This window comes from Marmota monax, unplaced genomic scaffold (genome assembly GCF_021218885.2).
Source record: "Marmota monax isolate L192 unplaced genomic scaffold, Marmota_monax_Labrador192_F-V1.1 WCK01_AAM20220418_F8-fsc00369, whole genome shotgun sequence".
Classification (NCBI taxonomy): Eukaryota; Metazoa; Chordata; class Mammalia; order Rodentia; family Sciuridae; genus Marmota; species Marmota monax.
In genome coordinates this window covers 775,015-801,201 of record NW_026694197.1, presented here as the reverse complement: position 1 = coordinate 801,201, position 26,187 = coordinate 775,015, and the positions used below count along the sequence as shown (strand labels likewise).

Genomic DNA, 26,187 nt, shown 5'->3' with positions numbered 1-26,187 from the left:
CTTTCATTATGTAAGGTGCCATTTTCTCACAACATTACCTAGTACATAGTAGCATGGAGGTAGTGATATGTAGCCAATAAGACCTAATAAAATATAAGGTGGAAAAAATCATTTATAAAATGATAATAAGTACAATTTCCTTTTATATCTCATTGCAGTGTAGCTTGTGATATTATCATTGTACTAAAATTACTCTAAAATTATAAATGGCCATTTTTTTCACTTCTTTGTTGATCTCACTAAATCCTTATGCTGAACTTTACTTAACATTTTTGCTCCTTGATTTTATTCTTGTCCTGCTTGGTGTTTTCTACCTTTCTAAGCATTTGCTTCAGACTCTGCCTGGCCCTTCCCCCTTTTCTGTCTGAAAATTGATGCTTCTTTCTGTTACCAGGCGACAATAGTACTGGCAGTAGTTTTTGAGGAGAGGCTAGGGTACTTCACTCAGCTTGGTAGAAAAATAGGTTTTATTCAAAGCCAGTTTTGAAGGAAAATAGAAGACACTTATTATTTCAAAAACTTTCATCTTTGAAATCTCTGAAGGCCCATGAAACTTTTAAAGGAGATCAAGTAGGGAAGTGAGACAAAAGGGAAATATACATACATAGATTTAGTTAGCTTGTGTTACAGGCCTCCACTCTCAGCTTGCATGGTGCCTGTCAGGCCTTGGGAGTGTAGTTTCTCAGCATGAGGAAGTTGCTCTAAATTTCAGAGGTGGGGGTTTCTTCAAATTCAGTCTGTTTCATTATTGATGTTCTGATTCTATATTCTCAAATGCCTGTATTCCCACTTATCTGCCTGGTGATATTTTTAGTCAGTAAATCCAAGCTTGAATAGTTTCACTTAACCATCTACTTCACATATTTTGACCCTCCTATCTCAATAATAGATATTCTGACATCGTCTTTAATCTTTCTTTTTAGAATCCCGTTACCAGACTATTTCTGTTATACTTACATTCCTCTCCAGTTTCTCTAAAAATGTAATGGTGAATATTATGATATATCTTAGCCTTGGTTGTCGGCAGTATTTAAGTAATCTTTACCTTTTAAAATATAGAAATGTGTTTTCTACATGTAATTTTGCCTTGTGAAACTTGAGAGGAAAGTGAGTGCTTTGGATAGGAGTCTTGTCTCATTCTTTGGTATTTCTGGCATAATTGCCCAGCCACATACCAAGTGATTAAGGAATATTTTTTGAATCAACTGCATAAGTGGGTGATTAAAAGAGCTTCCATAGTTCTGGTTCTGTGAAATGAAGATCCTTTTGAACGGAGCTAATATTTTTTTGTATTTTGTTTGGCTCTTTTTTAGTATAGACTATTTAAGTGCATATTTGTTGGCTCTTTTTACAAAATTGGTTTAATGTATAAAAACATTTCCACATTCTTTTTAGGTTTTGGAAGGAAGGATGTTGTGGAACACTTACTACAGATGGGTGCTAATGTACATGCTCGTGATGATGGAGGTCTCATTCCACTTCATAATGCCTGTTCTTTTGGCCATGCTGAGGTTGTGAGTCTGTTGCTATGCCAAGGAGCTGATCCAAATGCCAGGGATAACTGGAACTATACACCTCTGCATGAAGCTGCTATTAAAGGGAAAATTGATGTCTGTATTGGTAAGTATTATTTGATGATACCTAAATTGTAAGTCCAATTTAAAGTACAATTTTAAATGAAGGCTTACTTTGTGTGTGTGTGTGTGTGTGTGTGTTTGTTAAACTGTGGTATAAATAATGTTCCCCCCTAAAAGGTGAAGATTTATTGCTTCTTTGAGAGGAATTCCTTTCCATCAAAAGGGAAGTAGATGGGAATCTAAAGTTGTTGGTTAGGAACACAATTCACAACATTAGCTCTCCGAATGCAAATCAAACATCAACTGGTGTAGAACTAAATTTTGATGGATTACCATCGTCAAGTTTAATTAATTTATAGGCTATTAAAAGACTGCAAATTTCCCATCCTTACACCAATGAGAGCTGTTATAAAGTATAAATTCTTACTAAATTAGATGGCGTATTTGGATATGATAGCTTGGTTCAGAGAAAGTCATCTAGTACTAAACCAAAGACCTTCTCTGTAAGTTACTAAAATTGAACACCAGCCAGTTTCACTAGAACTGGAAAGCTCTGATTATGTGTTTTAGTGTTGATGGTCTTTATTTATTTTTATGTGGTGCTGAGGATCGAACCCAGTGCCTCATGCATGCTAGGAGAGCATGTTACCACTGAGCTACAACCCCAGCCCCCAGCCCCCTTCCCTTTTTTTTTTTTTTTGCAAATTACTTACCTGGCTGCAGAGTCTTCCCATTCCTGATTATGTGTTTTATATCCAGTAGTTAAAAGCTTAGAATTTTTAAGCTACAAAAAGTGATTTCAAACCTTATTGAATTTTTCAACCATTTTAAATATCTAAATTATTTTAATTTATAGTCATTCAGTATTTCTTTTTCACACATGAGAAATTAATACATTATTATCTCTTAAAAGAAATGTTTATTTTTCAGTTGTAGATGGACACAGTACCTTCATTTTATTTTTATGTGGTGCTGAGGATCAAACCCAGTGCCTCACTCAAGCTAGGCGAGTGCTCTACCTCTGAGCCACAACCCCAGTCCTCATTATTGTCTTTATGTTAACATTTTAAAAAATGTACTGGTGGTACCACTATTAAGACTTCCTCTTAATAGTGGTTTCCCCCTTATAGACATCTATTCCAGCCTCCATATATTTTTCAGTTTTCCTCAAATTATTGCTTTATCTGGCACAACTTCTTTATCACATTCCCTGTCATTATCCTTGGTTACTTCAGCATCTGTTGACATAAACCTTTGGACATCCTGCCCATCTAGCTCTCTGGCATCTTCTACTTTGGGTTGATCCTCTCATTTCCTCCCGAGCTTCTCACTAACTCTGCCATATCCTGTGCCAAGTTCTTACATAAGACTACCTTGAAAAGCTTGAACTTATCGTTTTTTCTGACCACAAAACTTCTTAAATTACTTGCTTTTGTATGTAATCACTATTGTTGAACTTGATAGTTATTCTTAAACTAGATTTTTAGCATCCCTGTCATCACTATTTCTGTGTCATCTTATTGTCATATCCATTGGATTTTTATCTGTCATTAGTCATAATTTTACACTATTTTCACCTTTTTAAACTTCAGAATTAAGTTTTTATACCTATATTTATGAATTTTTTTATCAGTGCTTTGAATTTATTATTGAAACAAATTATTGAAAATTTATTATTCTTCTCCTCTTCGTCCTCCTCCCAAAGTACACAATGAAAATACCATTTTTTATCTAGGTTCTGTTGATAGGATTAAGTATAGTGCTTGAATATTTAAAGAATGGATCCCTGCAGCCCCCAATTCCCACAGTCCTCAGTAGGCAGTGGCACATATTGCTCTTCTTTTGTTATAAGTTTTGTGGCCTTATAAGAATTGAGGGAAAGGGAAGAGTACCTGTGAGACTGTGATCAAAATATATTTGAGATACACTTGCTATTGAACTATGTAATAGGGAACTCAAGATTGGTTGTACACCTTTCTGATACTTACCTTTCAGGAACTTTCTCAATCCTTTGGAATCTCTGATAGCATCTATGTAATACTTACTGAATTTGAGCATAGTAAAAGAAATCTTAAGTGTTTCTATGAAGAAAATTTCTGTTTTTAGCTACTGAACAAAAGTATTGAAAGCCTGTTTTCCTTTTTGTTTGAGTATGATAATTTTCAAAGACTGGTCTACAAAATTTATTTTTAAAGGTTTTTGCCTAGATGATGAAATATCTTATTATCTTAAGATTAATCATACCTCTATATGTGAAATATAATAGCAAATATTATTATTGGCTTAAGGGGAGCTTTAAGGCAGATTGCCATAAAGACATGCTTGGTCTTACATCCTCACCTTACCAGTTTTCTGCTGTGGGTGAGATAAGGGGCTACTTACTTAACCTCTCACGTTTTATTACATGTAAAATAGGAGTACTATATATACATCTTTCTCTGGGATTCTTGAGAGGATTAGCAAATACATGTACTTAGAAGAATATCTTGTACATACTCAGAAAATATTAAGTGATATTAATTGCTGCTGTTATTATTGCTAAGATCTCAACTTGAGTTTTGACTACTCTGTTTTATAGATTTCCTGGTTCTCTCTGTTCATCATTTATTGACACTTAAAAATACCAATTTAGAAGTCTTTAACCCTTTAAAGCTACTATTTAGCTACCATGAAAAATAAGAAAGTATAGACTGAGGTTATTTAAAAACCAACTTAAGTGCTTGTATAATTAAAGCAGCTACTTAAGACTCAGGTCATGAAATTGATTAAAGTGATGTTTATGATACTTTTGTATTGTTTATGACAAACCCAATTTATGCCAGAAATCACACTTTCTGCCTTTAAAACTTAATAATTTCTCCCTATGTTCATAATATAGTTTCAAGAAAATTAAAATAAATGCTGTTTTCTGCATTTATAACGTGATTTTTTTTTTTTTTTTTTGAGACTTTCTAAATGCTGATGCTTGGAAACTGTTTTAAAAGCAAATTGTAGGAATAAACTTTTCATGCAGTCAGTTGATATAAATTCTGGAAGTAATAATGATGGATATCTGTCATTTGTTTCTTTCTTTTCTTTTTTTCTCCTTTTTCACTGACTAGTGTCCAATTTCTTTCCTGGTTTTGGAGATTTGAAACTATGGATGTTCACAATAGGGAGAAATACAGAAACAGGTGGAGTCAGATATTCCTTCTTTCTACCCTTTGGGTAGTCAGTAATGACCTCTGGTCAATCAGACACTCCATTCTATAATGTAGAATTTTGAGTACAAAGTTATAGAGATATTAAAGAATCATTCTAAGCATCAGATTTTTTTGTTGCAGAGTTGGCAGTGGTCAGGCTATAAAGTTCTTACTAAAAGACAGTTATGCTTTCTTCTACTTACTGTATAGACTTGTTTTCCAAGGTTGGTTTTATACCTTCCTGTCTGTTCAGTTTCCATGTGTTAACATTTTTGCCTATTTCCATTGCCTTCCTGCTATTCCTATGTATATCACCTGCCCACTTCTTATTCTCTGGAATTTTCAAGGGTGAAGGGAACAGAATATATTGCCTTTGGAGGCCTCCTCTTGTGCCTCCAGGAAGGACAGCTTGCTGGCTATCATGGAAAGTAATTCTAAAGATAATATGGGGCATGGTTTTCTAACACATCTGGGATTCTCACTTTGGAATACCCCAACATCTGGACCCGAAACCTGGTAAGCTAAATGAAAAATAACCACTCATGTCAATTGGAGAGGAAGATTGAGAGAATAGTTAGTATATATATCTAGGATGATTGAAGGGATCAGATGAGTACCTAACTTAAAAATATCCCTCAGGAAAATTAATTAAAAATTAATATGGAAGAGACTTTCTGGAGTCCCCAAAAATAATTTTTTTGAAAGCAAAAGTTCAATAAATGAATAAAAACAATATTAGTAGCCTTAAAGATCAGATTTGGGAAATATCCCCCAATATAGGCAAAAATGTTAACACATGAAAATCATGAGGAAGACTATAAATCCGGAAAACGTAACACTGTTTTAAAACTCTACATGTTATAGGAGTTCCAGAAGGAAAAGAAAAAAGAACTAATGGAAGAGCTCAATAATAATTAAATGATAAGGAAGAAAACCCCATTTAGATGTTGAAAAGGCTTAAGGAGTTTCATACTGCATTGATAGGCTACATTGAAGAGGGGCCATACTGAAGTTGTCTGGGGAGAATCGCTGCCTACAGAGAGGGGAAAGAAAATCATTTACAACATTGAAGGCTTGAATGCAATGGAATACCTTCCAAAGACTGTTAGAAGAAAAGGATTGAACTGCAGCTCCCTTAATAGAGAGTTCTTCACCTTTTTGAGAGTAAGAAGAAAAGGATTGAACTGCAGCTCCCTTAATAGAGAGCAGTTCTTCACCTTTTTGAGAGTAAGAAAGGCTGAATGTAGTAAGTATGTTGTTATATTAGGAAACAAAGCTGCTGTTAACTTGCTTTCTTTCTGCACACTTTTAAACACTTTTTGTTTTCCTTTATCTTGTATATGGACTTGTGGGATCTTAACTCTTTATCTTACTTGGAAGTCCAAAATTCATACTGCTTTGTAAAATTTAATAGGACTTAAAAAAATAGATAGGTTTTCTAGGATCAGTGGGATTATATCTTAGTGGTTAAAGTCAGAGACCAGGGTCCTTGAGTGAGTTAACATCTTTTGTTATTAAAATAGGGGTAAAAATTGTATGTCTTCTAGTTAGGGTGATTAAGATAATACAAGTAAAGCATCTTCATGTAATATCCCTATATGATATATAGCGTAATATCAGTATGGTAATGCCCAATAGCTTATTGTTGAAATAACATGATTAGAAATAATTTTCCTGTTATTACATGATATTCAGTTGCTTTTATATTTACTGAAAATGCAAGAGAAAATGAGATTTAATGGTATTTTTCTTAAAAGTCTATAAGCATATTGGTTTATTTGAAGAGATTAGGCAAACTATGTAAAGATAGTATCATTTAATAACATAATTAAAATTAAGTTGGTTATCTAAATGAACTAGTGAAAGCAATTAGCTGTAATTCTCATTTTCCCATCTCAGTTCAGAACTTCAGTTAATTATTTAACATGTAATAGGATTTCTGCCAGTTTTTTTCTCTCACTTACAATTTAGGAATTCTTTCTTATTAAACAGTTTTCCCCTATTCTTCCCCTTTTAAATTGATTCTCTCTCCTTCCCCCATTTTTTTTTTTTTTGGCCTTAGAAAATAAAGGGCATACCTTCAGCTTTCAATCACTTACACAGGTAAAATTTGCGTTCATTCAATTAAATGTAATATGTCCACTGAGGTGAAATCTTGATTAAAAATAAGTTAAAACACTGTGATAATATATTGCATACATAGTTTATATATATATATATATATATATATATATATATATATATATATATATATATATATATATATATATATATTTATGTATTTTCATGTGTATATACATCTATGAAATTAAGTGGCAAATAATCTAATTGATTTGTTGATTTGTGGGCTGATATAATATGGAATTATCAGCCTTCATGAACTTTGCTTTTAGGGTAGTTGAGAACCATTGCCATCTGTTATGAAAAGCAATCAAGTGGAAGCCAGAGCACCTGGAGACTACCTTTGCATCTTCCATTAGCAAGCACGTTGGTTGGGGATATATTATGGGGCAGATTATTCTCTGTACCTTAATTGCTTTGATTATCAAATAAAAATATCTTGCTGGGGGCTGAGGCTGTGGCTCAGTAGTAGAGTGCTTGCCTAGCATGTGTGAGGCACTGGGTTCGATTCTCAGCACCATGTATAAGTAAATGAAGGTCTACACATCTAAAAAACTATTAAAAAATATCTTGCTGGAATTTTATAAAGACATTATGAGATGTTGAAATGCTATGTAAATTTAATGTGGTTGTGCTTTTAAAACCTTTTCTGATTATAAGAAGGGATATATATTCAGTTGACTTTTCCACATCAAAGATTCTTCATCTGTAGATCCAAACAATTGTAGATTGAGCATGTTCAGGGGTAGGAGGAGGATTGCCTCTATTTAAACATGTAGATTTTTTTTGGTCATAATTTCCTAAATCATATTGTGTAACACCTATTTACATAACATTTACATTGCATTATTATAAGAAATCAAGACATGATTTAAATAATAAGGGTGGTAGTTTATATGCAAATACTATGCCATTTTTATATGAGTGACTTTATTATTCAGGGATTTTGATATTTTTTGGTGTAGGGGTTGTCCTGAGGCCAATACCCTGTGAATAAAGAGGATTACTATATGTGGCAGACAGAATAATGGCCCAGAAATGTCCACATCTTATCCTGGGAACCTGGGAATATGTTACTTTACATGCAAATAGGAGTTAGGTTATAGATGGAATTATGTTGGTAATCATTAAAGAGTCTGCTTTTTTTCTTTTGTTGCTTGTGCTTTGGTGTCACATTTGTGACTACATTGCAAACTCTAGATCATGAAGACTTTTAAAATTTTTTTTATTTATATATGACAACAGAATGCATTACAATTCTTATTACACATATAGAGTACAATTTTTCATATCTCTGGTTGTATACAAAGTATATTCACACCGATTCGTGTCTTCATACACATACTTTGGATAATAATGTTTATCACATTCCACCATCATTTCTAACCCATGCCACCTCCCTTCCCATCTCACCCCTCTGCCCTATCTAGAGTTAGTCTGTTCCTCCCATGCTCCCCCTCCCTACCCCACTATGAATCAGCCTCCTTATATTAGAGAAAACATTCAGCATTTGGTTTTTTGGGATTGGCTAACTTCACTTAGCATTATCTTCTTTAACTCCATCCATTTACCTGCAAATGCCATGATTTTATTCTCTTTTATTGCTGAGTAATATTCCATTGTGTATATATGCCACATTTTCTTTGTCCATTCATCAAGGGCATCTAGGTTGGTTCCACAGTTTAGGTATTGTGAATTGTGCTGCTATAAACATTGATGTGGCTGTCCCTGTAGTATGCTGTTTTTAAGTCCTTTGGTTATAGACCAAGGAGAGGGATAGCTGGGTCAAATGGTGGTTCCATTCCAAATTTTCCAAGAAACCTCCATACTGCTTTCCATATTGGCTGTACCAATTTGCAGTCCCACCAGCAATGTATGAGTGTACCTTTTTCCCCACATCCTCGCCAACACTTATTGTTGTTTGTCTTCATAATAGCTGCCATTCTGACTGGAGAAAGATGAAATCTTAGAGTGGTTTTGATTTGCATTTCTCTGATTGCTAGTGATGATGAACATTTTTGCATGTATTTGTTGATTGATTGTACATCATCTTCTGAGAAGTGTCTCTTCAGGTCCTTGATCCATTTATTGATTGGGTTATTTGTTTTTTTGGAGTTTAGCTTTTTGAGTTCTTTATGTATCCTAGAGATTAGTGTTCTATTTGATGTATGAGGGATAAAGATTTGCTTCCAAGATGTAGGCTCTCTATTCCCCTCATAGATTGTTTCTTTTGCTGAGAAGAAACTTTTTAATTTGCATTCCATTTATTGATTATTGATTTTAATTCTTGTGCCACAGGAGTCTTATTAAGGAAGTTGGGGCCTAATCCCACATGATGGAGATTAGGGTCTACTTTTTCTCCTATCAGATGCAGGGTCTCTGGTTTTATTCCTAGGTCTTTGATCCATTTTGAATTGAGTTTTGTGTGTGGTGAGAGATAGGGGTTTAATTTCATTTTGTTGCATATGGATTTCCAATTTTCCCAGTACCATTTGTTGAAGAGGCTATCTTTTTTTCACTGTGTGTTTTTGTCTAACATAAGATAATTGTAATTTTGTGGATTAGTCTCTGTGTCCTCTGTTCTGTACCATTGGTCTACTAGTCTGTTTTGGTGCCAATACCATGTTTTTGTTATTATTGCTCTGTAGTATAGTTTAAGATTTGGTATAGCCATGCCACCTGCTTCCCTCTTCCTGCTGAGGATTGATTTAGTTATTCTGGGTCTCTTTATTTTTCCAGATGAATTTCATGACTAGTTTTTCCTAAATCTATGAGGAATGTCATTGGGATTTTGATTGGAATTGTATTAAATCTGTATAGTGCTTTTGGTAGTCTGGTCATTTTGATAATATTAATTCTGCCTATCCAAGAGCAAGGTAGATCTTTCCACTTCTAAGGTCTTCTTTAATTTCTTTCTTTAGGATTCTGTAATTTTCATTATAGATCTTTCTCCTCTTTTGTTAAGTTGATTCCCAAGTATTTTATTTTTTTGAGGTTATTGTAAATGGGGTAGTTTTCCTCGTTTCCCTTTCTGAGGATTTGTCACTGATATACAGAAATGCGTTTGATTTATGGGTGTTGATTTTATATCCTGCTACTTTGCTGAATTCATTTATTAGTTCTAGAAGTTTTCTGGTAGAACTTTTAGGGTCTTCTAGGTATAGAATCATATCATCAGCAAATAGTGCCAATTTGAGTTCTTTTCCTATGTGTATCCTGTTAAATTTCTTTTTTTTCTGTCTAATTGCTCTGGCCAGTGTTTCAAGAACTGTGTTAAATAGAAGTGGTGAAAAAGGGCATCCCTGTTTTGTTCCAGTTTTTCGAGGGAATGCCTTCAATTTTTCTCCATTTAGAATGATATTGGTCTGGGGCTTAGCATAGATAGCCTTTATGATGAGGTACATTCCTGTTATTCCTAATTTTTCTAGTGTTTTGAACATGAAGGTGTGGTGCATTTTTTCAAATGCTTTTTCTGCGGCTATTGAGACGATCATATGATTCTTTAAGTTTATTGATGTGATGAATTACATTTATTGATTTCTATATGTTGAATCAACCTTGCATCCCTGGGTGAATCCCACTTGATTGTGGTGCACAATTTTTTTGATATGTTTTTGTATTCGATTTGCCAGAATTTTATTGAGAATTTTTGCATCTATGTTCATTAGAGATATTGGTCTCTGGTTTTATTCCTTGGTCTTTGATCCATTTTGTGTTTGCCTGATTTTGGAATCAGGGTGATATTGGCCTTATAGAATGAGTTTGGAAGTGCTCCCTCTTTTTCTATTTCCTGAAATAAATTGAAGAATATTGGTATTAGCTCTTCTTTAAAGGTCTTGTAGAACTTGGCTGTGTATTCATCTGGTCCTGGGCTTTTCTTGGTTAGTAGACTTTTGATAGCATCTACTATTTTGTTGCTTAAATTGATCTGTTTAAATTGTGTATCATCCTGACTCAATTTGGGCAAATTATATGATTCTAGAAATTTGTTGATGCCTTCGAAATTTTCTATTTTATTGGAGTAAAAGTTTTCAAAATAATTTCTAATTATCTTCTGTATTTCTGTAGTGTCTGTCGTGATATTTCCTTTTTCATCACTACGTTAGTAATTTGAGTTTTTTCTCTCCTTCTCTTCGTTAGCATGGCTAAGAGTCTGTCAATTTTATTTATTTTATTCAAAGAACCAATTTTTTGTTCTGTAAATTTTTCAGTTGTTTCTTGTGTTTCAGTGTCATTGATTTTTAGCTCTGATTTTAATTATTTCCTGTCTTCTACTGCTTTTTGTGTAGATTTGTTCTTTTTCTAGGGCTTTGAGATGTAATGTTAAGTCATTTATTTGTTGACTTTTTCTTCTTTTAAGGAATGAACTCCATGCAATGAATTTTCCTCTTAGTACTGCTTTCATAGTGTCCCAGAGATTTTGATGTGTTGTATCTGTGTTCTCATTCATTTCTAAATTTTTTTAAATTTCCTCCTTGATGTCTTATATAACCCATTGTTCATTCAGTAGCATATTATTTAGTCTTCATGTGTTGGAGTACCTTTTAGTTTTTATTTTATCATTGATTTAGAATTTCATTCCATTATGATCTGATAGATTGCAGGGTAGTATCTCTACTTTTTTATATTTACAGAATTGCTTTGTGGCATAATATATGATCTATTTTAGAGAAGGATCCATGTGCTGCTGAGAAGAAAGTGTATTCTCTCATTGAAGGATGACATATTCTATATATGTCAGTTAAGTCTAAGTTTTTGATTGTATTATTGTTCTGTAATTTCTTTGTTCAGCTTTTGTTTGAAAGATCTATCTAGTGATGAAAGAGGTGTGTTAAAGTCACCCAAAATTATTGTGTTGTAATCTATTTGACTCTTGAACTTGAGAAGAGTTTGTTTGATAAACGTAGATGCTCCATTGTTTGGGGCTTATATATTTATAATTGTTATGTCTTGTTGGTGTATGACTCCTTTGAGTAGTATGTAGTGTCCTTCTTTATCCTTGTTGGTTGACTGTAGCTCGAAGTGTACTTTATTTGATATGAGGATGGAAACCCCTGCTTGCTTCTGCAGTCCATGTGAGTGGTATGATTTTTCCCAACCCTTCACCTTTAGTCTGTGGATGTCTTTTTGTATGAGCTGAGTCTCTTGGAGGCACCATATAGTTAGGTCTTTTTTTTTTTTTTAATCCAGTCTGCTAGTCTATGTCTTTTGATTGGTGAGTTTAGGCCATTATCATTTAGGGTTATTATTGAGAAGAAAGTGTATTCTCATTGAAGGATGAGAGAATGGTATGTAATGTGACTTGTTTTCTCCTCTGATTAGATTTTCCTTTAGTGTAATCCCTCCCTCTGCTGATTTTTATCATTGTTTTTCATTTTCTCTTCGTGGAATATTTTGCTGAGGATGTTCTGTAGTGCAGGATTTCTAGTTGTAAATTCTTATAACTTTGTTTATCATGGAAGGTTTTTATTTCATTATCAAATCTAAAGCTTAATTTTGCTGGATATAAGATTCTTGGTTGGCATTCATTTTCTTTCAGAGCTTGGTATATGTTGTTCCATGATTGCCTGGCTTTGAGGGTCTGGTTTGAAAAATCTGCTGAGATCCAAATTGGTCTCCTCCTATATATGATCTGAATCTTCTCTCTTGCGGCTTTTAAGATTCTATCCTTATTCTGCATGCTAGGCGTTTTCATTATAATGTGCCTTGGTGTAGATTTGTTGTAATTTTGTACATTTGGTGTCCTGCAAGCCTCTTGTATTTGGTTTTCCAATTTGTTCTTCATGCTTGGGAAATTTTCTGATATTATCTCATTGAAGAGATTGTGCATTCCTTTGGTTTGAAACTCTGTGCCTTCCTCTATCCCAGTAACTGTTAGATTTGGTCTTTTGATGCTGTCCTATAATTCTTGGATGTTCTGTTTATGGTTTCTTACTATCTTAATTGGGTGAGCAACTTTATTTTCCAGATTGTATACTTTGTCTTCATTATCTCATGTTTTTCTTCCAAGTGATCTAGTCTGTTGGTTATGCTCTCTATTGAGTTTTTTATCTGGTTTATTGTATCCTTCATTTCAAGGGTTTTTGATTTTTTTTTTTTCAGAGTCTCTTTAAGTAATCTTTTGTTACCTGTATTTGCTCTCTTATCTCTTTGTTGGAATGATCAATTTTTGCCTGTATTTGCTCATTTAGGTCATTCTTTAATTCACAGATCATTTTAATTATGAACCTTCTGAATTCCTTCTCTGACATTTCATCAACTTCACTGTCCATGGGTTCTGTTATTATAGTATCCTGGTTTGTTTGGGGCACTTTCCTCCCTTGGTTTTTCATGTTGTCTATGTATCTTTCTTTTTTGCAGTGTCGATCTGAGATATTACAGTTTCTACCCTATATTCTTGAAGTACCCATGCAGAATGTCTGCAGCTCACCTTGATGTTGGGCTTCCAGACCCTGTTGGGTGTCCCTCAATGTATGCTATTGCAACTAAAGGTGTGGCGGCAATAGCCAAGGTACCTCGAGAAAATAGTTGATGTTACGGATGTCTTATAGAGATAGGACTGAAAGGGTGGGCCTCACACTTTCTTTGGGATGCCTGCTCTGAGATTCAACTGCTTCTAGGCCCTGTCTATTGTTAGAAAGTTAGGAGCTACTGCCTGGGGAAGGCTATGGTGATAACTGGAGTGTCCCAAGACAAAAGTGAGTTAGGCTTTAGTCTCCCAGGTATGTCAGGGGGTGAACTTGGACCTACCCTGGTCTTGGGTCCTGAGGAAGTTGATGTGGGCAGATCTGGGCCGGGCCCGGGCTCCCTCATATTCGACTGGTTGAAAGGGGTGGTCCTGTGCTGGAGGCTGGGCTTCAGCGGGTGTGCCTGCTGGTGGAGGGATAGACCCGGGCCTACTGTGAGCCTGGGTCCTGTGCAGGCCAGTGTGCATGAAGATTTAACCCTATGTTTTTTCTTATAATTATAAGTTTGAGCTTTTGGTGTTTGATCTATTGATATATCACATGAGAGGATAGGTTAGCTTCATTTGTTTCCTTGTGGCTATTCAGTTTTCCATTCATTCCAGTATAATTATCAAGGAATGAATGGAAAATTGAATACTTACTTTTTTAAATCATTCCTTGATAATCCTTTTTAATAATGATGATAATGATATCCTAATAATGAAACTGCCATTTTATTATTTCTGCAAGTGTGGTAGTAATGTACCCCCTTTTATGTGATTCTTTGACCTGTTTAGCTAAAATGTAGTTATTTGAGTCATTTCCTTTTTGTAGGGGCTTATTTAGGTAACAGTATGTATGTGTATTGTATGTGTATTAGTGGTTCCTATTTTCTTGTATAGTGTTCCATTGTATGGATGTGGCACAGTTGGTGGCTCTTTGGATTGTTTCCAGTTGGTGGCTCTTACAAAGCTTCCTGCTGGGCTGGGAACCACTGGTATGTGTGTCTTGGTGTAAACCAATTGGTTTTTTTTTTTTTTTTTTTGGATTGATCCCTAGGGATGGCTGGGTGGAATGATAAGTGTAGTTTGGATTATAAAAGAAAATGCATTTTCTTGATGGCTGAACTTGTTCAGCATGTACCTACTGGGATTTGAATACATTCTTTTGTAAAGTGTCGGTTTAGATCTTTTGACTGTTTTGTTGTTTGTTTTGATTTTTCTTAATGAATTATGAGAATTCTTCTTGTAGTTTGTCTGTGGTGTTTATTGGATGGGTATATCATGAAATAATTTCTCCTAATCTGAATTTTGTCTTCCATTTTCTTAATGGTATCTTTAGATAAGCAAATATTTTTAATTTTGGTGAAATCTGAATTTATCAATTAAAATATGAAAAGTTTACCAGCATGGAGTAAGGTCATATTTATATTTGGCAATTATACTTACATTAAAAGCAGTTTACAGTGATATAAGATTATAGTTATAATTATATTGCAAAAAATGCAGAAAAACAGTTTTTGGTTTGAAAGTAATATTTCATTGCTTGAAACCATTTCATAAATGAAGGATCACTAATACTTAAATTTTTTTTTTTGGTTCATACTTTCCTTTAATGTCTTCTGATAGCATCGTGAACATTATCTGCTTTTCCAGAGTCAGAAGACACATAGATATCCTTTGAGCTATTTCTTCATGTTATTGGCTTTGGTGGAATTCTTACAACATTTCATATGCCTACAATATTAAAAGATGAAAAATGTTGTATCAAAGACTCCTATACATATGGTTATAGTCTAACCCTCTAGTTCTCATTGGCATCTAAAAGTGGATGTCAACCCTCTGTTCACTGAATATATTTGCTCTTTAATGCAGCTATAGGACCAGTCTTTTAAGCTGAATCAGAAAAAGTGTGAAATTAAGTAGATTTCAAATTGGTTTAAGTTCCTTGTTATATGTTCCCATAATACTGTTTTTGAATCTTGCTTGATAGGTTGCTTGATAGATAGTAGATTGTTTGTTAGATTGTTGTTAGATTCACAGATTGATTGTTAGTTCTTTGTGGTAGAATGAAACCTATTTCTTGTAGTCTCATTGCTTAATATTATTATCTAATCATGTACTTGAGAAATTAGTATGGAGTGACAGCAGTTCACAAGAAGATGATTTTTTTTTTCATTAGCATGCATTATAGATAAAGAAACTAAGTAATTTTCTATTAGGTAATATTTTGAATTTAACTTGAAGTGGTGTGAATTGCCATATATCAGATATTCTGTGTTCATATACAGGTACAAAACACATTTTACAGTTGGATATGAATTATTTAGATAGCAGGCATTTGTCAAGTAACTACTTATCTTTCATCAGGTTTCCTTGAAATGTTGATTCCAGGGGCTGGGGTGGTGGCTCAGTGGTAGAGTGCTCACCTAGCATGCAGGAAGCACTGGGTCCAATCCTCGGTGCCACATTAAAAAAAAAAAAAAAAGTAATGTATCCACCTAAAACTAATGATTGATAAATAAATATTTTTAAAAAAGAAATGTTGATTCTAATTGTGCCTTGACTTTTGGCTATAATGGATTTTTCTGGAAAGAAACTTTCTGTGAAAAAAACTTTTTTGTTATTACTTACAGATCAAATCTTTTGGGTTGCCTCTCATGGGAGATGAGTGGAGATAGGAAGGTAGAAAGGAAAAGGTAATGGTCGTAAATTTAACCAAAATTGTTGTGGATAGATGATATTAGTAAAGGATTTTCCCTTGAGCTATCTCAAAGCACTTAGCCTAGTTAATTTCATTAATATTTATGTCCTTTGCGTGAGATTGATAATTCAGATTAATTTTGCTAGTGAGTAAAGAAGAAAGTTGCTCTTCTGCCTACAGTCTGTTGAGCTGATAAAACGTTGTTATAAAAGAAATGTCTGGATTGAGAACTGAAGTTTTTGTCTGCTAAATTTAGAGATGATTTATTGAGTACATTTTAAGCATAAGAAGTTAATTTCATTTTGCAAGTCTGCCAGATTAATTCTTTTTTCATTCTTTTTTAGTTTAGCTTTTAAACCTCCTAGTATTTAGCACATTTTAAAGTGAGAAAATAATCTTTATATAGGCTTTGTAAAAAGTATCAAAAAATTCAATGTCTACTAAAATTTAAACCTACTTTGTACATAAATCCTAAGGTAATATCCTTCTCATAATTTTCTTATAATTTTGCTTTATATATGTTTTCTAGAAAAGCAATTTTTATTTTTCCACTATGAATTCTAGTTTAAGTTATCTGACACTTCTATGGCTACCTACCCATATATCACTTTATAATTGTTGCAAATTTTGTGCCAAACTTTTTGCCAAAGTGGGATGTGATCATGTTTTTTTTTTTTTTTTTTTAATTCTGCTGGTATTACTTGAAACTCATTTGTTACTAAGCTGGCTTTGGTTCAAGATTAAGACTCATACAACACTCGTGAATATACATTAGTGTAATAGTGAGAACTCTGAGGTAAAATACATTATCCATCAGTGAATTCATGCCCTGGAACTGGGAGTGATTGGGGATTGGGATGGGCGGAAAGGAAGGCTATTGTTTATCATATTGGAGAGTGAAGATGTAGAAATTTCCATTAATATAGAAAGTTTGATTAGTGCTGTTAGACAGTGTTCACAATCCATTTTACATAAAATGGGACCATTCCATGCATTGTTTTATTCTCCCCTTTTCACTTTGTTTTAAACATATTTTGTTATCACTGAATGTTTTAATATAATCTAATTTTAAAGGCTTCAAGAATTTTATAAAAATAATGTTTATTTTTTTAAAATCAGTTTTCTGTTCTAGAGCAGTTAGGCTAGTTCTGGTTTTCGTTATTTTATAAACAGTACTCTAGAAAATTAATTTTCTTTGAATGACTGTATAGTTACTTAGTTACTCTAGGAAACTCATGGAAATCCACAGCTTCTTAATAAGGAATGAAGAGGTTTTAGCTACTGGAAGACTCCATTAGGGCTCTTGATTTAGTCATTCACATTATCTTTGCATATATCATCCATAAATGAACTACGTTAAGAATAGATAGTTCTTTTCCCCCAACTTCCATATACCTTGCAAAGATTAGTTTAAAATTTTAGCAAAGCCTTAAATATGATTTCCTTGGTCTTATTTCATTATTGTCTTCTTTCTCCTTTCCTGCCAGAATACCTGCATTTTGCTTTTTTAACATTAGTTTCATATATAAAAACTGAATTGGAATCTTATAAATAAATCTCAGTGTAGCATTTTCATAAAAACTAAAAGTTGGCAAAGTTCTTTACTTGCATTCTTAAAAAGAGAAGCCAGGGTGTCAGTGATTTTTCTCTTCTGAGATAATCCCCACTGGCACTGAGCATCCTTATCTTGATGATTTGTCTGCTTTTCAAGAAGGTTAGAGTAGTTATACATTTACCTAATAAATTTGATACTATTATTGTAGGCATATTGAATAATGGTGGTAAATATACATATAATACACAAACTCAAATACACATATGTGTATAGTTTTATATTTGTTTATCATATTTTAGAATTCTTGGAAATGTATTAGTATGAATGTCTTCACTCTCTTAAAGCCTTAAGAAATATGGCAAAGCTACTTAAATTAGTAGGAAAGAGTAACTACCCCCTCCAAATAATAAGAATAGAAACCCCTCATACATACATTTTTTTACTTTAGATTGACCAAGATAGTTCAAAACAATCTGTGGGTTTCAGTGATGCATGACTTAACGTTTGGGCTTTTATTTAATGGTATTTGAGAAAAATGGCTCATGTAACCAGTCAATTCTTACTTTACGTGGTAACCATTTTATCTGAGCTGTTTTCTCACTTTTTACAGTTCCACAATTATTGAGATTTCAGAGGCAGGTCAGTTTGGAGACAAAAGATTTTAGGGAGTCCTCACTAAATTAGAAAGCTGTGAAGTATAGTATAGTTGTATTTATAAGCTTAAAAAGTATATACTTTAAAACAAATCTTGGCTTTTTAAAATCTGATAATCTTTTTCAAATTGTGTGAGTGCTAGACTTTTCATGTGTAAACAGAATCCATGATTAAAAATGTGCACTGTTGTTTGATATTTTGTCACCATATATGACAGTATAAATAAGATTTACAAAACAACAATAAAACCTTCCAAACACTGTGTATCCAAATATTTGTTTATTTGGGGACCTGAGAGTTTCTAAATTTGCTGTTGTGCAGATTTTGTTTTGCCTGTTTAGGGCACAGCTTTGAGTGTGATCTTTTGAAAGAATATGCTCAAGTATGAGGATTGAGGGAACAAGAGCAGGATAGTTCCAGTGGGTCTTCTTAAGAGAACACAGGCTGTCATGGATGTTAGTCAGAATTATGATTTCAAGTGTTCCCACAGGGGTATTGTTTGATAGGGTTGTTAGGACGAGGACATTGAATATAGGAATAGTGGATATTTATAAATGTGTAGATATGCCTCTTAGAATTCATAAAAGGAGAGGAAAGGTGAAGTTATAGTTCTGGGATAATTTTAGTTTGCACTTGTATAGAATGATCAAATAATTTAAATGGTTTTAGAATTATGTAAGAAATCTAGTTTTTCACTTAACAATTGTGAATTTATACAAGTAATTTAATTGCTTTTTTGTCTCAACTAAAATGGGCACCATGTCTACTGTGTAAGGTTATGTAATGTTAAAGGAAATAACACATCTAAAACAATCAGAGCCACAGTAAATGTTTGCTTGCTTGCTCTTGCTCTTTCTCCTTGGATGAAACAGATATTTGCATAGATGACTTTGGTATTCTGACACAAAGTCAACACCCAGAAAAAGCTTAATGACTCATTGACATTTACCCATATACTGTTATTTGTTACTATCAATGTGAATTAGTATTATGCCCTTTCTTTTATAACCTTTGTAATTTTATAGGCTTGAATTGTGATTTAGTGAGACATGGGATAAGGTCCCCTTTTATTTTTTAGATTTTGACTTAATAGACATATTACATGTAAGATTATGGAAAATTATTGATACAACAATTTCCCCATGAGTATTTCAATATTAGGAGAATAAAGTTCTGGTTTGCTGTGATCAAGTATAAAGTGAAAGCTTACTAATATTAAAGAGGTATGAACAATGGTTATTATTTTTTAAAGCAAATGATTTATGGGTAAGTAGTTCTCTTTCAAGTGACAGAGGGCATTATAGTAGCTGCTTCTGAAAATTATAACCCATTAGGAATGAGAGGAAGGGAAAGGACAAAGGAGAAACTTCATTAAAAGAAAAAAGGCACTTTTTTTGCTTTCTGGTACTATGTCCCTAGCTTGGTCCTCTTTGCCCACATTTCCATCATGATGTTCTGCCTAACTTCAGGCCCCAAGGAATGAAGTTGGCCATCTGTAAATTGAGACTTCTCAAATTGTGAACCCCCAAATAAATTTTTCCTCCTTTAAAATAAATTTTTAAAAAAGGAAAAAAAAAAAAGAGCATTCTTTTCCTTCTTGAAGTTGGGGGATGGATGTGAGGTAAGATCTGAAATACATAAGTGAATACTACTATTAAGAACAATGAAAATAGGTAATTTATGAAATACAATAGAAAAACAAAACCGAGTTTTAAAAATTACTTAATTTTATATCGACAATTTCCCAGAGAATGGAAACTCCTAAAATTAAATTTTATGTCTCCCTCAGATTCAAATTACAGTATTGTTTTGAGGTTTCAGTCTGTTAAGTGAGTTCTCAGAGGCATGGGAAAATAATAGTAATGGTATAATTTCTTAAGAAATCAAAGTTCAAACCGGGTGTGGCGACACACACCTTTAATCCCAGTTACTTGGGGAGACTGAAACAGGAGGATCACAAATTTGAAGTAAGACTAGGCAACTTAGCAAGACCCTGTCTGAAAATCAAATAAAAGGGTCTGGTGATGTAGCTCAGTGCTTGCCTAGGATACGCAAGGCCCTGAGTTCAATCCCTAGTACCATAAAACAAAAACAAAACTAAAGTTCAAAGCAGAATCAGAATATTAGGGTACAAGTTTAATCTTGTTTCTTTGGGGAATGTTTTAAAATATGTAACATTAAACCTTGTAAACTAGTAATATTAAAAGTGTTTTCTTTGATCTCAAGAGTAACACATAGAAAGTTCAGAACAGTAGGAATTCCTTGAGGACTTGAGAGAAAGGGTGGTTATGAGCATTTTAGTCAAGAATTCAGAAAGTCAAGTTAGGAAGCATCTTTATGTGCAGTCAGTCCTCCCCTTAGGAGCTGGAAAAATTCTGTGATCCTATTTTAAACTCACATGGTCAGGTTGTAAAGATACTCACTTTAATTCTTAGGTTTATTTCTTTTAGCTGAATCTAGTCAAGTTGTAGAGAAAGCAGTCTCCCTCAAGCTTGGTTCACATTAATTTATTGTTCCTCTGGCTGTTACCGATTTGTCTTTATTTTAATTCAACAATTTTTTTTTTTTTTTTTTAGCTGTTTGTGATTCTGTTTTTGAGGCAGGTGAAAAGATCCCGATTTGGATAACATAGGGTGTTTATTGAGTTCATTTAATTATAATAGCAGTTCTCTGAATTAGGTAACATTATATGAAAGAAGAGATTAACTAACTTGCCCAAGGTCAGTTACCAAGTACAGAGCAGTATCCCAAACTCGGTTTATCTAGTTCCTGGGATAGTACTTTCTTTCCAGATTTATTCTCTTTAAATTTTTAGATAGAAAGAGGGATGTTATGTTACTGTGATTGCTTTATTTATTTTAGTACCTGCCTTAATCTTATAATAAACTGATTTGTGAAAGCAGATAATGCAGATTTCATGAATACATTACGGCTTAACTTTGTTCATTTCAAAAGGAATATAATTGACCTTGGATATAAAAATCCTCAATATACACATACAGAGTAATCTGTAGCTAAGTTACTGTAATGTAATGTACCTTTGAGTCAGTAATTAAATATTTGTAATGTCCTTTTAAGAAAATTGTTGCCAGCTGAGGGGGGTGCATGCCTGTAATCCCATCCCAGCACCTTGGTTGGCTTGGCTAAAAAGGCTGAGGAAGGAAGTGGGAGGATCACGAATTCAAAGCCATCCTCAGCAATTTATCAAGGCGTTAAGCAACTTGGTGAGACCCTGTCTCTAAATAAAACACAAAGTAGGGCTGGGGATGTGACTCAGTCATAGAGTGCCCCTGAGTTCAATCCCCACGCCCCCCCCCCCCCCGTCCACCCCCCCCCAAAAAAAGAAAAACAAAATTGTTACATGTTCATGCTTAGAATATTCTGGGCATTTAAAAAAATGTTTATCTTGTTTTATCTTCCTAACAACTCTGTGATGTATGTATTATTATAATTGTCTCTTGATTTATAGATGAGAAAATAGAATCACAGAGAGGTAAAGTGGCTTGCTAGTGTCCCAGAACTTGATGGCAGCAGAATTGGGATTCTAAGCAGAGCGGTTTAGCTTCTGAGTTTGGGCTATCTTCTTAACTTTAGCTATGACACATTGCTATTAGTAAGTTAAGCCAACTTAGTCCAAGAGAACTGGATTTTTTGAAACTTAATAGGACTGCATTTGTTTCTTCCTTTTTTTCCCCCCAGTGAGATACACGGAAAAATGTTAAATGGATCTCTCTGTAACGAGGCACATAAGGACAAATGGATTACTTAGGTGAAATTAAGTTTATTACAAGTCTCAGATGTTGACAGGATTCTGAATTTTGATCACTTTTATATGAAAGACAATGACCCAGAAAAGTATGACAAAAACCTTATAATTTTGCAAAATAGTCATTTCTTCACTATTTTAAGACGACTTGTTTCTAAATTCTCAGCATTATCACGGAATCTGAATTAATAGATTTACTTTAAATTAACTTTATTAGCTTCATATACTGGCACCATATGTGATGTTATTTAGTTGACAGAACCATTCAGCTATTATCTCTCTGCTGGTTACAACTTTAATAATTAAAACAACAGCCCTTGAAAAACATTGTTTTGGCAAACATACTTAAAGCATGCATAGATCATTTTTGTCCAGGGAGCAATTACTTCATTAAAATAATATATATTTGTACTAAACATTGAAATAATGTATAAATGTGTAAAATAGACCACAGAAGTCCTGATTATTTTACTCTCTGAGATATCACTATTTTTGCTTAACCCATGACTAAATCTATCTTCATATTTTAAAAACAAGTTTGGATTTAAGATGTTATCATAGGAGATGTCCATTGAGGTTATCTGCTGTGTTATCCTCTCAGAACTGATGCCTCCTTCCCCAGTACCATTATCTGTATTGGCTCTTCCTGTTTCCCTTGCCAAACTTTTAAACTCTAGAACTGAATATTGAGCCAAGCTGGACCAAATTCTCTTAGTGAGAATTTGAAGTAAAGATTCATATAATATAGGTGAATGTGTTTGTATCTGAGAGGAATGGCTAGGAGACAAGAACAGATAGCAGCAAGATAAATATTTGGACATGTTTCTGCCTTTGTTTTTGATGGAATACCTCCATTCTTTAAGAAATATTCAGGGTTGATAGCTAATATAGTTTTTATTCCTTGTTTAAAAAAAAACCTCTCTATTTGTCAAAGTCTATACTCAAAGATAAATTCATAGATCTTAGCATCTTAAATTTAGAAGGATTTTTAGAGCTCATTTTTAATTCTTTAATATTATTATCTTTTTTAGCTTATTCATTATTTTATTTTACTGATATACTATTTATTTTTTTATGTTTTTTTTTTTTTTTTGTGTGTGTGTGTGTGGGGGTGTACCGGGGATTGAACTCGGGAGAACTTGACCATGATTTTGTATTTTATTTAGAGGCGGCAACTCGCTTTTGCTGAAGTTGGCTTTGAACTAGCAATCCTCCTGCCTCAGCCTCCTGAGCTGCTGGGATTACAGGCATGTGCCACTGAGCTTGGACTTTTTTAATGTTTTTAAACTGCAGAAATCTTTCTTTACATGAAATATAACTTGCAGTAACCTGATAAATAAGTGTATAAAAATGGAAGAAACTTTTTCAACTTCATGTGAGGGGTTGGGGCTGGGTCCTCAAGAACCTAAAGAGCAGGAGTTTTCAGTGAGGGAAGTGAGGAGGTATTGTCTCATGGCAACTTTCCACCCTTACAGAGGGTCACCAGGTATTCACTCAACACTCAGATTAACTGCAGTTCATGTATTTATGTACAAACACTGAGAGGATACTTGCCGAATTTCCAAAGCACTATGGAGGAGTCATCATAGTATACCTGCAACAAAAAATTATGTGGCTCAAAATGTCATCAGTTTCAAAGCAGAGACTGTATCAGTTTAATAATGTATTTAATACAGTGTATCCAAAATGTTATTTCAATATGTAATGTTCATAAAACATTTTTTTAGCTAAGTTTCTGAAATCTGGTGTTTATTTTATACTTAAAAGCACATCTCAGTTAAACATACAATGTTTCTGAGTAATACTTGATTTGTATTTGGATTTCATAAGTTTTGCTATTTTGAAATAGCAGATTCATATACCTAAGGTATTCCAAACATTTCCCAGTAGCTGAATGAAGTATCAATTTTTAAATTTAATTTAGCCGTAATTAAATGTAACCAAAAATTCAGATCATCACAGTCTCTGTACACATTTCAAGGTCATAGTCAGTGGTCATATGTGGGCTGTTGCATTAGATAGCATTGGTCTAGAACACTGGGAAATTATTAATCATCTTATTTTATGGCTACAGAGACTAAGCTAAGACCACACAGCAGTTAGTTGAAAACTTCTCCTGACCTAGCTTTATTCTGTGTTAATTATACTGGAATTCTTGTTCTCTTTTTTTAAAAAATATGTATTTTTTTTTAGTTATAGATGGACACAATATCTTTATTTTATGTTTATGTGGTGCTGAGGATCGAACCCAGTGCCTCACACATGGTAGGCGAGCACTTTACCTCTGAGCCACAACCCCAGCTCTGTGGAATTTTTGTTCTTTAATCTCCATTTTAGAAGAGCTTTATAAATGGGTCACATTAGTCTATGCATTATGTAATGAGGTTCTCAGGTTCCTCCAAAGAATATTAATTAAGATGAAAGAAGCTTACTTCACTCAGTGAATGTCACTAATCATTCACTGCAAAAGACACCATTGAACATCAAAGAAATGTTTATCTCATATTCTCAAGAGAAATTTGCTTATTATCATGAGTATGTTGAGAGAAAACAGAACTGATCACTCTTTTTTGTGTCTCACATTTAACCTGGTGTATACGGTCAGTATTTATTTCCTATGAATGTTAGAATTCAAAGAATTTAAATGAATAGTTTATTCAGGTGTTGAAATAGTGTTGTAAAGAAAATCAGTAATTGTAAAGGATTCTTAAAAAAAAGACAAAGAGAAAGTAAACTATTTTTTAAATGTAAAATTTTACAAGGGGAAAATATTGAACTTATTCAGTAGTTGTTTTGTTTTGATTTAGCTAATCAGACCTAGACTTTGTATGTCTTGGTTGCAGCATAGTATTATAGAAAAGTTTTGAATATATCGTCTTTTAAAAATACTTTAAAAAGTATTACATAATTGATAATCACCTAAATTAAACCTGTCCTGAAAAATAGAAATATGGTGACTTTGTAGTTATAAAATAAATTGGATTATTTTGTAAGTGGACATGGAAGCAATTGTAATTAAATCTCTGCTTAGCATATCACTATATATAACATAATATATATATTAAAACAGGCTTACAAAAATTATTTTCCATGTAGTTCATATACCACTTATTAACTTCATGCTGTATATTGAGTTGTATTATGGTTATTGTTGCTGATACTTATGTGAACATTTTTTTTTTCTGCTTAGGCTTCTTTTTAAAAAAAATTTTTTTTCAAATATTTATTTTTTTGGTTGTAGATGAACACAGTACCTTTATTTATTTTTATGTGGTGCTGAGGATCGAACCCAGGGCCTCGGACATGCTAGGCGAGCGCCCTACCACTGAGCCACAACCCTAGCCTCTGGGCTTATTGAATGTATAGATTTGTGTCTTCCTTTAGTTCTAGGAAAATATCAGGTAGTTCTAGGAAAATATCAGGCATTATCTCTTTAATTTTTTTTTTAACTTCTTAGAGTGTTCAGAGCATGTTAGATCATCAAATTCCATCTGCTACGTTTCTTTTTTATGCTGCATTCTTGGAAATACCTATATCAATATGTATTTTTCAGTTCAGCAATTATCCCATTAGCTATTTCTAATCTGCAGTGAGACCCTCTTGATTTCTAAAAAATATTAATTTGATTGAGCTTTATCATATAAACAACTTTACTGAGTTTGAGGTAATGAAATAAACGGATCCATTCTAAATATGTAGCTTAATGAATTTTGACAAATATGTACACCCATGTAACCACTACCAAAATCTTAATATAATATTTTTATCACTCTAAAAATTTTTCTGGTGCCCATTTGGTTCATTTACTTCCTTTCTGCCATCTCTAGTCAATATTGAGCTTTTTGAAAACATAAGGTCAATTTTCTATTATAGAAATTTGTTCTTTGATGTCTGACTTATTTTGCTCAGCATGTTCTGGAGGTTTTACCTCTGTTGTATGCCTCAGTAGTTTGTTTTTTTTTATTTATGAGTAGTATTGTATTGTATGAATATGCTACAATTTGTTTATCTTTTCATCTCTTGATAGAAATTAAGAGTGTTTCTAATTTCGACTAATACAAATAAACATGAATATTTATGTGTAAATTTTTTGTATGGACAGATGAGGGTTTTTGTTTGTTTGTTTTTTGTTTTTTATGTTTCCTTTTGGTTGAATGCCTAAGGCTGGGTATGTATGCTGGGA

General features: G+C 33.4%; 1 protein-coding gene across 2 annotated transcripts in view; it reads left to right on the top strand.

The window, feature by feature from the left end:
- Tnks (tankyrase) overlaps positions 1 to 26,187 on the top strand; it is a 200,239-nt gene that overhangs the window by 22,167 nt on the left and 151,885 nt on the right. For both annotated transcript variants that reach the window (XM_046466386.2, XM_046466385.2), the window contains exon 2: positions 1,396 to 1,620. In XM_046466386.2, the coding sequence (XP_046322342.1) occupies positions 1,396 to 1,620 (225 nt within the window). The remainder of the gene's footprint in view (positions 1 to 1,395; positions 1,621 to 26,187) is intronic.